Source organism: Oncorhynchus keta, chromosome 18 (assembly GCF_023373465.1).
Source record: "Oncorhynchus keta strain PuntledgeMale-10-30-2019 chromosome 18, Oket_V2, whole genome shotgun sequence".
Taxonomy (NCBI): Eukaryota; Metazoa; Chordata; class Actinopteri; order Salmoniformes; family Salmonidae; genus Oncorhynchus; species Oncorhynchus keta.
In genome coordinates, this window is record NC_068438.1 from 16212261 (window position 1) to 16226699 (window position 14439).

Genomic DNA, 14439 nt, shown 5'->3' on the forward strand with positions numbered 1-14439 from the left:
ATTATATAAGGTAGCATTGTTTAAAGTGGCTAGTGATATATTTACATAATTTCCCATCAATTCCCATTATTAAAGTGGCTGGAGTTGGGTCAGTGTCAATGACAGTGTTGGCAGCAGCCACTCAATGTTAGTGGTGGCTGTTTAACAGTCTGATGGCCTTGAGATAGAAGCTGTTTTTCAGTCTCTCGGTCCCAGCTTTGATGCACCTGTACTGACCTCGCCTTCTGGATGATAGCGGGGTGAACAGGCAGTGGCTCGGGTGGTTGATGTCCTTGATGATCTTTATGGCCTTCCTGTAACATCGGGTGGTGTAGGTGTCCTGGAGGGCAGGTCGTTTGCCCCCGGTGATGCGTTGTGCAGACCTCACTACCCTCTGGAGAGCCTTACGGTTGAGGGCGGAGCAGTTGCAGTACCAGGCGGTGATACAGCCCGCCAGGATGCTCTCGATTGTGCATCTGTATAAGTTTGTGAGTGCTTTTGGTGACAAGCCGAATTTCTTCAGCCTCCTGAGGTTGAAGAGGCGCTGCTGCGCCTTCTTCACGACGTTGTCAGTGTGAGTGGACCAATTCAGTTTGTCTGTGATGTGTATGCCGAGGAACTTAAAACTTGCTACCCTCTCCACTACTGTTCCATCGATGTGGATAGGGGGGTGTTCCCTCTGCTGTTTCCTGAAGTCCACAATCATCTCCTTAGTTTTGTTGACGTTGAGTGTGAGGTTATTTTCCTGACACCACACTCCGAGGGCCCTCACCTCCTCTCTGTAGGCCGTCTCGTCGCTGTTGGTAATCAAGCCTACCACTGTTGTGTCGTCCGCAAACTTGATGATTGAGTTGGAGGCGTGCGTGGCCACGCAGTCGTGGGTGAACAGGGAGTACAGGAGAGGGCTCAGAACGCACCCTTGTGGGGCCCCCGTGTTGAGGATCAACGGGGAGGAGATGTTGTTGCCTACCCTCACCACCTGGGGGCGGCCCGCCAGGAAGGCCAGTACCCAGTTGCATAGGGCGGGGTCGAGACCCAGGGTCTCGAGCTTGATGACGAGCTTGGAGGGTACTATGGTGTTGAATGCCGAGCTGTAGTCGATTAACAGCATTCTCACATAGGTATTCCTCTTGTCCAGGTGGGTTAGGGCAGTGTGCAGTGTGGTTGAGATTGCGTCGTCTGTGGACCTATTTGGGCGGTAAGCAAATTGGAGTGGGTCTAGGGTGTCAGGTAGGGTGGAGGTGATATGGTCCTTGACTAGTCTCTCAAAGCACTTCATGATGACGGAAGTGAGTGCTACGGGGCGGTAGTCGTTTAGCTCAGTTACCTTAGCTTTCTTGGGAACAGGAACAATGGTGGCCCTCTTGAAGCATGTGGGAACAGCAGACTGGTATAGGGATTGATTGAATATGTCCGTAAACACACCGGCCAGCTGGTCTGCGCATGCTCTGAGGCGCGGCTGGGGATGCCGTCTGGGCCTGCAGCCTTGCGAGGGTTAACACGTTTAAATGTCTTACTCACCTCGGCTGCAGTGAAGGAGAGACCGCATGTTTTCGTTGCAGGCCGTGTCAGTGGCACTGTATTGTCCTCAAAGCGGGCAAAAAGTTATTTAGTCTGCCTGGGAGCAAGACATCCTGGTCCGTGACTGGGCTGGGTTTCTTCTTGTAGTCCGTGATTGACTGTAGACCCTGCCACATGCCTCTTGTGTCTGAGCCGTTGAATTGAGATTCTACTTTGTCTCTGTACTGACGCTTAGCTTGTTTAATAGCCTTGCGGAGGAATAGCTGCATTGTTTATATTCGGTCATGTTACCAGACACCTTGCCCTGATTAAAAGCAGTGGTTCGCGCTTTCAGTTTCACGCGAATGCTGCCATCAATCCACGGTTTCTGGTTAGGGAATGTTATCGTTGCTATGGGAACGACATCTTCAACGCACGTTCTAATGAACTCGCACACCGAATCAGCGTATTCGTCAATATTTTTATCTGGCGCAATACGAAACATGTCCCAGTCCACGTGATGGAAGCAGTCTTGGAGTGTGGAGTCAGCTTGGTCGGACCAGCGTTGGACAGACCTCAGCGTGGGAGCCTCTTTTTTAAGTTTCTGTCTGTAGGCAGGGATCAACAAAATGGAGTCGTGGTCAGCTTTTCCGAAAGGGGGGCGGGGCAGGGCCTTATATGCGTCGCGGAAGTTAGAGTAACAATGATCCAAGGTTTTTCCACCCCTGGTTGCACAATCGATATGCTGATAAAATTTAGGGAGTCTTGTTTTCAGATTAGCTTTGTTAAAATCCCCAGCTACAATGAATGCAGCCTCCGGATAAATGGATTCCAGTTTGCAAAGAGTCAAATAAAGTTTGTTCAGAGCCATCGATGTGTCTGCTTGGGGGGGGATATATACGGCTGTGATTATAATCGAAGAGAATTCTCTTGGTAGATAATGCGCTCTACATTTGATTGTGAGGAATTCTAAATCAGGTGAACAGAAGGATTTGACTTCCTGTATGTTTCTTTCATCACACCATGTCTCGTTAGTCATGAGGCATACGCCCCCGCAACTCTTCTTACCAGAAAGATGTTTGTTTCTGTCGGCGCGATGCGTCGAGAAACCCGTTGGCTGCACCACCCCGGATAGCGTCTTCCCAGTGAGCCATGTTTCGGTGAAGCAGAGGACGTTACAGTCTCTGATGTCCCTCTGGAATGCTACCCTTGCTCGGATTTCATCAACCTTGTTGTCAAGAGACTGCACATTGGCAAGAAGAATGCTAGGTAGTGGTGCACAATGTGCCCGTGTCCTGAGTCTGACCAGAAAACCGCTACGTTTCCCTCTTTTACGAAGTCGTTTTTTTGGGGGGTCGCTGCATGCGATCCATTCCGTTGACCTGTTTGTAAGGCAGAACACAGGATCCGCGTCGCGGAAAACATATTCTTGGTCGTACTGATGGTGAGTTGACGCTGATCTTATATTCAGTAGTTCTTCTCGACTGTATGTAATGAAACCTAAGATGACCTGGGGTACTAATGTAAGAAATAACACGTAAAAAAACAATAAACTGCATAGTTTCCTAGGAACGCGAAGCGAGGCGGCCATCTCTGTCGGATATGTTTGATAGGAGTTAATTTCTCTACCATAAGCCAACTCCAATATCGTTTTAGATCATTTGGCAGTACGTCCAACCGGCCTCACAACCGCAGACCACATGTAACCACTCCAGCCCAGGACCTCAACATCTGGCTTTTTCACCTGCAGGACATCAAAGTGGGGGTGGTTTGCAGAAGAATATTTCTGTCTGTAATAAAGCCCTTTTGTTGGGAAAACTCTTTCTGGTTGGCTGGGCCTTGCTCCCAAGTGGGTGGGCTTATGCCCTCCCAGGCCCATCCATGGCTGCTCCCCTGCCCAGTCATATGAAATCCATAGATTAGGGCCTAATTCATTTATTTCAATTGACCGATTTCCTTACATGAACTGTAAATCAGCAAAATCTTTGAAATTGTTGCGTTTATATTTTTGTTTAATATAGATAATGCAGTTCGAAGTGCTGAAAACAGGGCACGTGAATTGTTATATAAAAAAACGAATCAATGTATTCTAACAGTTTATTAGATGAATAAAACAAATAATTAAGTTCATAAACTACTTACATACCATTATAAATCCATGTAAGTATACGTTAAGGTAAAGTGTTACCTGGATTTACCCAGTCAACATCTACCACCATGTATCCCATGTACTGTACAAATTCAGAACAAAAATACTGTACAAAACAAGTGCTATTGAGAAACCAATCAGTCTTCTTTAGGCCACTCACCAGCACGGCCGTTGAAATATACCATATCTGCAGATCTCTCAAACAAAATATATTTTTGTATATAACATCATTTTTTTCTCTCCCATGAATGAAGACCAAGAAAGACAGTGCTATGATCATTAATCCTTTTATTGTTATCGGTTTGATTTTATCTTAAAATACACAGATATATATATATATATTTTACAGTTTCTTAAATTCAACAAAAACAAATACAAACTCCACATAAACATTTGTTAACATACATTGGGGGAGAACAAGTATTTGATAACCTGCAAAATCCGCAGTGTTTCTACTTACAAAGCATGTAGAGATCTGTATTTTTTTTTATCATAGGTACACTTCAACTGTGAGAGACGGAATCTAAAACAAAAATCCAGAAAATCACAGTGTATGATTAAGTAATTAATTTGCATTTTATTGCATGACATGAGTATTTGATCACCTACCAACCAGTAAGAATTCCGGCTCTCACAGACCTGTTAGTTTTTCTTTAAGAATCCCTCCTGTTCTCCACTCATTACCTGTATTAACGGCACCTGTTTGAACTCATTACCTGTATAAAAGGTCACTTGTCCACACACACAATCAAACAGACTCCAACCTCTCCACAATGGCCAAAACCAGAGAGCTGTGTAAGGACATCAGGGATACAATTGTAGACCTGCACAAGGCTGGGATGGGCTACATGACAATAGGCAAGCAGCTTGGTAAGAAGGCAACAACTGTTGGCGCAATTATTAGAAAATGGAAGAAGTTCAAGATGACGGTCAATCACCCTCGGTCTGGGGCTCCATGCAAGATCTCACCTCGTGGGGCATCAATGATCATGAGGAAGGTGAGGGATCAGCCCAGAACTACACGGCAGGACCTGGTCAATGACCTGAAGAGAGCTGGGACCACAGTCTCAAAGAAAACCATTAGTAACACACTACGCAGTCATGGATTAAAATCCTTCAGCGCACGCAAGGTCCCCCTGCTCAAGCCAGCGCATGTCCAGGCCCGTCTGAAGTTTGCCAATGACCATCTGGATGATCCAGAGGAGGAATGGGAGAAGGTCATGTGGTCTGATGAGACAAAAATAGAGCTTTTTGGTCTAAACTCCACTCGCAGTGTTTGGAGGAAGAAGGATGAGTACAACCCCAAGAACACCATCCCAACCGTGAAGCATGGAGGTTGAAACATCATTCTTTGGGGATGCTTTTCTGCAAAGGGGACAGGACGACTGCACCGTATTGAGAGGAGGATGGATGGGGCCATGTATTGCGAGATCTTGGCCAACAACCTCCTTCCCTCAGTAAGAGCATTGAAGATGGGTCGTGGCTGGGTCTTCCAGCATGACAACAACCCGAAACACACAGCCAGGGAAACTAAGGAGTGGCTCCGTAAGAAGCATCTCAAGGTCCTGGAATGGCCTAGCCAGTCTCCAGACCTGAACCCAATAGAAAATCTTTGGAGGGAGCTGAAAGTCCGTATTGCCCAGCGATAGCCCCGAAACCTGAAGGATCTGGAGAAGTTCTGTATGGAGGAGTGGCCCAAAATCCCTGCTGCAGTGTGTGCAAACCTGGTCAAGAACTACAGGAAATGCATGATCTCTTTAACTGCAAACAAAGGTTTCTGTACCAAATATTAAGTACTGCTTTTCTGATGTATCAAATACTTATGCTATGCAATAAAATGCAAATGAATTACTTAAAAATCATACGTGATTTACTGGATTTTTGTTTTAGATTCAGTCTCTCACAGTTGAAGTGTACCTATGACAAAAATTACAGACCTCTACATGCTTTGTAAGTGGGAAAACCTGCAAAATCGGCAGTGTATCAAATACTTGTTCTTCCCACTGTACATTATTTTGAAACTGAAAAAGCACAAACATACTAATCTAGTAAAATACCTCTTTTGTTAATAAACCAAAGAGTTGGTGCATTGCTTTCTTCATTGCAGATGTGGAGGAAGAGGATAACATGGGAACAGTACAGTGCCTTCATAAAGTATTCAGACCCCTTGACAAGTTCCACTTTTTTTTAGGTTACAGACTCATTCTAAAATTACATTGTCCCCCCCTCAAATATACTCACAATACCCCATAATGACAAAGCCAAAAAGAAAATAATTTTAAAAAAGTGCTAATTTACTAAAAATAAAAAACTTAAATTTCACGTAAGTATTCAGACCCTATACTCAGTACTTTGTTGAAGCACCGTTGGCAGCGATTACAGCACTGAGTCTTCTTGGGTATGACCCTACAAGCTTGGCACACCTGTATTTGGAGAGTTTCTCCCATTCTTCTCAACAGATCTTCTCAAGCTCTGTCAGGTTGGATGGGGAGTGTTTCTGCACAGCTATTTTCAGGTCCCTCCAGAGAGTCCGGGCTCTGGCTGGGCCACTCAAGGACATTCAGAGACTTGTCCTGAAGCCACTCCTGCACTGTCTTGGCTGTGTTCTTAGGGTTGTTGTCCTGTTGGAAGGCGAACCAGTGACCTAAGTGTCAGTGACCTGAGGGTTCTTGGTCACCTCCCTGACCAAGGCCCTTCTCCCCCGATCGCACAGTTTGGCCTGGCCGTCAGTTCTAGGAAGTCTTGGTGGTTCCAAACTTCTTCCATTTAAGAATGATGGAAGCCACTGTGTTCTTGGGGACCTTCAATGCTGCAGACATTTTTTGGTACCCTTCTCCAGATCTGTGCCTGGACACAATCCTGTCTCGGAGCTCTACGGACAGTTCCTTCGACCTCATTGCTTGTTTTTTGCTCTGACCACTGTGTGACCTTATATTGACAGGTGTGTGCCTTTCCAAATCATGTCCAATCAATTTAATTTACAACAGGAGGACTCCAATCAAGTTGTTGAAACATCAAGGATGATCAATCTTAACAGGAAGCACCCAAGCTCAATTTCGAGTCTCATAGCAAAGGGTCTGAATACTTATGTAAATAAGGTATTTCTGGTTTTGGGGTATTGTGTGAGGAATTTTATTTGTTTAATCAATTTTAGAATAAAGCTGTACCGTAACAATTTGTAGAAAAGGTCAAGGAGTCTGAATACTTTCCAAAGGCACTGTATGTACATTCATGTCACACTTCCTTGTCTCACGGAGACATCTGTGATGGTATTCTACACGTGAGATATATCTACATGCGATGTGCATGTTTAACGAACATTACAAACCAAGGAGTTAGTTTTGGCAACAAATTCATGAGGAAATGTATATTAAAAAAAATAAGGCAACAGGTAAATCATTTCATTCAAAGGCTTCATGTTACGTTTTGAGTCTGTCAGTTTACAGAAATAAACTTAAAGTAAGCTGTACTATATGACAGACAGTGACAGTCCCTGATGTCGAGGGAGCATGAGTCCATAGAACTATACCCAACTTCAGAAAGACAATCGGCTGCCAATGATCAGAATAAAGACGTGTCGGGTATTCAAACAGTAGAATGCCACCACGCATGTGAAAATCAATTTGTATAATTCATGAAAAAAAGACTGGCATAACAATAATAACAGCATGGTGCAAACATTTGTGCAACTAGTGTCAAAGTGATTCCTAGATCAGGGTTAACATGGGATGAGAGTTAAAGAAATGTATTCTGGGCAGACGGATGACCACAGATCGTTGTCGACAGACAGGCATAGATGACATCATTAGTAGTCTGCATGAATGAGGAACGATATCTATTATATTTAGTACCAATAAACTACAGAACTTCAAAATACAGTTGCAATTCTCAGTGCAGTCATTTGGGGGTACTCAACTGCAGGTCAAAAATCAACATGGCGCTAGGAAGCTGACAGGTTTAAATGTCTATGGAGCCGACAGACAAAGATGGCCAATGTTTAGAACGACAGATCAACGTTAGAAATCAAGGGGTGACAGTGAAGAATCAAACTGGATGTGATTTGACATGGTACACTCATGCAGGCAACAGTCCGTTGTTGAGGACCGCAGAGCATGCATCTCCTAATGCCATCTTAATCAAATCAGTCACTGTCTGTTTGATTGCTGCCCCCCCTCCAAACAAATAGGCCATGCCAGACAAAACAGAAGAGAACACAGTTACGTTTGTCTAGTCTGAGCTGTCTTTAAACAGAAACTATTTAGCCCCTCTGGCTAACCAAACAGGTGTTCAGTTACAGGTGCTCTGATGTATGTAAGCACCAAATCAGATATCTGCTGATAAAGGTTTTTTCAGTACAAATCACTACAACTTGGTCTCGACTTCAAATTATGTTGATATCTTGGTGTACCTCTTCTGCAAAATAGTAACATAGTAATAGTAACACAGTCTAGGGCCTGGAGGATGACTGCTTAAAAAACAACTAAAAAACATTAATGATACGTTATGTGGATTGAAGAAAAAAACGTAACAAGTGACTGTTCGAGAGTGTGAGTGAATTTGTATGTGTACATTTTAGTGTTTGCATCATGGTGGCGAATGGCTCATTTCTGTAAATATCTTCAATACAAACAGTTCTCACTCCAAAAACTGACGGCTTGTTTTCTCTTTTCTTTTAAACCTATGCACACACATACATATATATTCATATATAATATAGATCTCTCATTTGGATGTATCAGTAGGTCTACTGCTCTGCGGCTTTGCCACCGGCACCTTTGAACTTGACCACCATGACGGTTATGTTGTCCGGGCACCCGCGGTAGAAAGACTGCAGGACGATGCTCTTAGCGCCAAAGTGGGGTTCGTCGAGGCGCTCTTTGATGAAGCGTACGGCCTCCTCGTTGCTGAATGCGTCCCACAGCCCGTCCGACGCCAGGATCATAAACTCTGGCTGCAGCTTATCTAGGTCAAAGGTCATGATGTCGGGGTTGGGGATGACAACATTCAGGTTCTTCAGAGGGTAGTCGCCCAGCGAACGAGACATTGCCAGGACGCCCTGAACACGCCACGAACCGTTGAAACTGATGAAGCCACCTGGAGAGGGGAGGATGGGGAGAGAAAGGGAGGACAGAGAGGAGAAACCAATGGCTTTTAGTTACAGCAGATGAAGAGATAAAACACATTTTTTGTGTTCCTAAGAGCATGAGCAGATCCATGAATCTTTATCAACTACAGTATGAAGCCATTCAAGTGAAGGGGGGGAATAAATGGATCAGCGCACAAAATGTATTTTCTTTGGTTTCACATCTTTTCACTGACACAATGGTTTATATTGGACACAGTTCACATACAGTACTGAAGTTCAAAGGTAAAGCAGAAAAATAAACAGTATTCAGGAGGGGTCTGCGCTGCCCTGCCTGTGTGTGTCTCTGTATGTTTGCATTCTCTCCCACTGCCAGAGCCCTGAGCCAGGTTACTAGAGAATTACCCATGAAGAGGAATCACACAGTAACACACTGGATGAAAGGCTTTACTTGGAAGCCATACTCAACGTGAGGGAAACACAGGGTTTACCCTTGAACCCTGCATCATAATAGCTATATAAAAACCGTCATAATATTTGATTTGATCTTTATTTAACTAGGCAAGTCAGTTAAGAACAAATTCTTATTTACAATGACAGCCTACCCCGGCCAAACCCTAACGACGCTGGGTCAATTGTGCACTGCCCTATGGGACTCCCAATCACAGCTGGTTGTGATACAGCCTGGAATCGAACCAGGGTCTACAATGACGCCTGTAGCACTGAGATGCAGTGACTTGGGTCTCCCATGTGGTGCAGCGGTCTAAGTAATAATAATGACAGAGCAGATGTTGTAAACAGTCATGAAAGCTGGTGTGAACTTATGACCACTGATTTTACACTTACTTACACATAGTTACTTAGGTCAGTTACTGGAAACTGCTAGCCAACTAGCTTACCCAGTTTGTGTGTCATTTGCGGTCATGACTTATTTGCAGCTCCACTACCAACCTCTAGATGGCGATGGTGAGCTATGGACAGCCACAAATAACAACAGTGTGTCCTACTTAATTTGTTACTCATTTGACTAAAGGTTCAATTCCATCAAAATCACTTTCACATGAAGGAGAACATGAAACAGTATAAAATTATAATTACATCACAGGCCAATGGGCTCTGTAGACATTTGTTGGGGTTCTCTTGAGGAGTGCATTCCATTCCTCACTTACTGGCCCCCCTGATCTATATAAAGCTATGATGTCATCAAGGAAATGTTAAGATAACAATCGGAGATCAAGGTGGTGGGAGTAGTCATGGATACTGCTCCTGATATATATATTTGTAATTTCATTTGGCAGAGGCATGGTTTACCCTTCAGTATAGCTACACAAACAGCTGAACCAGGGATAGTTGTGTAGTTTCCTCTACAGTTAAAACTCGTTTTTCAAACACTCAGATTACTTGTTTCAAACTACAGTTTTGGTAAGTCGGTTAGGACACCTACTTTGTGCATGACAAGTAATTTTTCCAACAATTGTTTACAGACAGATTATTTCACATATAATTCACTGTATCACAATTCTAGTGGGTCAAAAGTTTACATACACTAAGTTGACTGTGCCTTTAAACAGCTTGGAAAATTCTGATAGGCTAACTGACATCATTTGAGTCAATTGGAGGTGTACCTGTGGATGTATTTCAAGGCCTCACCTTCAAACTCTGTGCATCTTTGCTTGACACCATGGGAAAATCTAAAGAAATCAGACAAGAATTCCACAAAATGGTAGACCTCCACAAGTCTGGTTCATCCTTGGGAGCAATTTCCAAACGCCTGAAGGTACCACGTTCATCTGTACAAACAATAGTACGCAAGTATAAACACCATGGGACCACACAGCTGTCATACCGCTTAGGAAGGAGACGCGTTCTGTCTCCTAGAGATGAACGTACTTTGGTGCGAAAAGTGCAAATCAATCCCAGAACATCAGCAAAGGACCTTGTGAAGATCCTGGAGGAAACATGTACAAAATTATCTATATCCACAGTAAAATGAGACCTATATCTCCATAACCTGAAAGGCCACTCAGCAAGGAAGAAGCCACTGCTCCAAAACCGCCACAAACTGCGGTTTGCAACTGCACATGGGGACAAAGCTCGTACCTTTTGGAGAAATGTCCTCTGGTCTGATGAAAGAAAAATAGAACTGTTTGGCAATAATGACCATCGTTATGTTTGGAGGGAAAAGGGGTCGCTTGCAAGCTGAAGAACACCATCCCAACCGTGAAGCACGGGGGTGGCAGCATCATGTTGTGGGGGTGCTTTGCTGCAGGAGGGACTGGTGAACTTCACAAAATAGATGGCATCATGAGGGAAGACAATTATGTGGATATATTGAAGCAACATCTCAAGACATCAGTCAGGAAGTTAATGCTTGGTCGCAAATGGGTCTTCCAAATGGACAATGACCCCAAGCATACTTCCAAAGTTGTTGCAAAATGGCTTAAGGACAAAGTCAAGGTATTAGAGTGGCCATCACAAATCCCTGACCTCCATCCTATAGAAAATGTGAGGGTAGAACTGAAAAAGCATGTGCGAGCAAGGAGGCCCACAACCCTGACTCAGTTACACCAGCAGTCATGAGGAATGGGCCAAAATTCACCCAACTTATTGTGGGAAGCTTTTGGAAGGCTACCCGAAAGATTTGATCCAAGTTAAACAATTTAAAGGCAATGCTACCAAATACTAATTGAGTGTATGTAAACTTCTGACCCAGTGGGAATATGATGAAAGAAATAAAAGCTGAAATAAATCAAATCATTCTCTCTTCTATTCTGACATTTCACATTCTTAAAATAAAGTGGTGATCCTACCTGACCTAAGACAGGGAATTTTTACTAAGACTAAATGTCAGGAATTGTGAGAAACTGAGTTTAAATGTATTTGGCTAAAGGTGTATGTAAACTTCCAACTTCAACTGTATAAATGTTTAAGATTAGGGCTAGTGGTGGAGAGAACTGATCCTAAACCAGTTATTAAGGCATATCCTTTTGCTCACCAGCCTTCTTGATCCTCTTGCGTTCTTTGAGCTGGTAGGGCTTGTGATCATGTGACAGGGCGATGGCATTGCCATCTTTGTCACAGAGCACTCCGCGCGAGTCGCCAACGTTCGCCACCGTCAACTCTTTATCAGACAGCAGGGCCACCAGACATGTGGTACCTGAGAGAGGGAGGACGGGGAGGAGAAAGATGAATAGAACCATGTTAGTCTTGAACAACCTATTGCCAAATTCACTGTATAGTAGGGGAGGTAGTCCTGCTCAAATCAGTGACTTTAGTTCAACAATCAAATACAAGGGAGGAGCGAAAACTCGCAGACACTCAGCCCTGCGTGGAATGACTTTGACACATGCGCTATAGCGTGCGATTGCACAAACAAACCCTCTCCAACAATACACAGCCACAGCCCTTTGAAAACAGCACTTCAAAACGTTGTCCTCTTTGGGTTGTTTTCTTCTCCCTTTCCCTTCTTTGTTTGGTTTCCCAGAGTCTCTGGGCTGAGACTGAAGCCCATTGTCTGAGATCCAAGGCCCTGCAGTGGGAACAGACCAGTCTGTTTGACCATCTGTCTGTTTGCACACCACACAACCCAGAACAGGGCATAGGGGTATGGGAACATCTGACTGGACCACCCCAAGGAGGAGAGATGCTTTGGGACTGGCAGATAGAGGGAGTGAGGGGAGGTCCATTTCATTGAATGAACCTGCCTTCAGTTTCAACCCTGGGCCTACATTGCATGTCTACACTTGTGATGTGATTGTGATTTTCCATTGCAGGAATTTGGTTATACTCTGCTGTTTCAGGGCTTAGTGAGGAAATTAAACAGGTCCAGCTCCCTGGTGATGTGTTTTTCCATTCGCTTCAATCATTTAGAGGCAAAGACCCTCCGAGCCGCCTGAAACTGATCAAGAAATAATGTAGGAAGAGAGAAAAATGGGGAGTGAGAGATGCGGAGCACGAGTTTGTGAATAAAAAGGGGAAAGAGGAGGAGAGAAGTCGAGGGCGAGTGAAGGGAAAATTAGATTACTTCTCAGCAGGACTGATTTTATTATTCCCATTTATAGCTTTGGATGAGGGAAAAAATGACAAAACAAACAGAAAAACAGAGCCAGAATGAAAGAGGCAAGAGGGGAGAAAGAGAGGATGGGGCAGACAGCGGGAAAGTGGGGGTAGAGAGAAAGAGAGGATGGGGCAGACAGCGGGAAAGTGGGGGTAGAGAAAGAGAGGATTGGGCAGACAGCAGGAAAGTGGGGGTAGAGAAAGAGGGTTGGGCAGACAGCAGGAAAGTGGGGGTAGAGAAAGAGAGGATTGGGCAGACAGCAGGAAAGTGGGGGTAGAGAAAGAGAGGATGGGGCAGACAGCGGGAAAGTGGGGGTAGAGAGAAAGAGAGCATGGGGCAGACAGCGGGAAAGTGGGGGTAGAGAGAAACAGAGCATGGGGCAGACAGCTGGAAAGTGGGGGTAGAGAGAAACAGAGCATGGGGCAGACAGCAGGAAAGTGGGGGTAGAGAGAAAGAGAGCATGGGGCAGACAGCGGGAAAGTGGGGGTAGAGAGAAAGAGAGGATTGGGCAGACAACGGGAAAGTGGGGGTAGAGAGAAAGAGAGCATGGGGCAGACAGCGGGAAAGTGGGGGTAGAGAGAAAGAGAGCATGGGGCAGACAGCTGGAAAGTGGGGGTAGAGAGAAAGAGAGCATGGGGCAGACAGCGTGAAAGTGGGGGTAGAGAAAGAGAGGATGGGGCAGACAGCAGGAAAGTGGGGGTAGAGAAAGAGAGCATGGGGCAGACAGCTGGAAAGTGGGGGTAGAGAGAAAGAGAGGATGGGGCAGACAGCGGGAAAGTGGGGGTAGAGAGAAAGAAAGGATGGGGCAGACAGCAGGAAAGTGGGGGTAGAGAGAAAGAGAGCATGGGGCAGACAGCGGGAAAGTGGGGGTAGAGAGAAAGAGAGCATGGGGCAGACAGCGGGAAAGTGGGGGTAGAGAGAAAGAGAGCATGGGGCAGACAGCTAGAAAGTGGGGGTAGAGAGAAAGAGAGGATGGGGCAGACAGCTGGAAAGTGGGGGTAGAGAGAAAGAGAGGATGGGGCAGACAGCGGGAAAGTGGGAGTAGAGAGAAAGAGAGGATGGGGCAGACAGCGGGAAAGTGGGGGTAGAGAAAGAGAGGATGGGGCAGACAGCAGGAAAGTGGGGGTAGAGAAAGAGGATGGGGCAGACAGCGGGTAAGTGGGGGTAGAGAGAAAGAGAGGATGGGGCAGACAGCGGGAAAGTGGGGGTAGAGAGAAAGAGAGGATGGGGCAGACAGCTGGAAAGTGGGGGAGAGAGAAAGAGAGCATGGGGCAGACAGCGGGAAAGTGGGGGTAGACAGCGGGAAAGTGGGGGTAGAGAGAAAGAGAGGATGGGGCAGACAGCGGGAAAGTGGCGGTAGAGAGAAAGAGAGGATGGGGCAGACAGCGGGAAAGTGGGGGTAGAGAGAAAGAGAGGATGGGGCAGACAGCGGGAAAGTGGGGGTAGAGAGAAAGAGAGGATGGGGCAGACAGCGGGAAAGTGGGGGTAGAGAAAGAGAGGATGGGGCAGACAGTGGGAAAGTGGAGGTAGAGAGAAAGAGCATGGGGCAGACAGCGGGAAAGTGGGGGTAGAGAAAGAGAGGATTGGGCAGACAGCAGGAAAGTGGGGTAGAGAAAGAGAGGATGGGGAAGAGAGCGGGAAAGTGGAGGTAGAGAGAAAGAGCATGGGGCA

The 14439-nt window shown here is 45.5% G+C and overlaps 1 protein-coding gene across 1 annotated transcript in view; it reads right to left on the reverse strand.

Annotated features, from left to right (window-relative positions):
- Window positions 1-3899: 3899 nt before the first annotated feature.
- The window catches only part of LOC118397353 (protein phosphatase 1L-like), a 44389-nt gene continuing 33849 nt past the window's right edge, over window positions 3900-14439 (reverse strand). The window contains exons 3-4 of the mRNA XM_035792012.2: window positions 11707-11868; window positions 3900-8722 (exon numbers count right to left, since the gene is read on the reverse strand). Coding sequence (XP_035647905.1) covers window positions 8373-8722; window positions 11707-11868 — 512 coding nt within the window. The 3' untranslated portion in view covers window positions 3900-8372. The remainder of the gene's footprint in view (window positions 8723-11706; window positions 11869-14439) is intronic.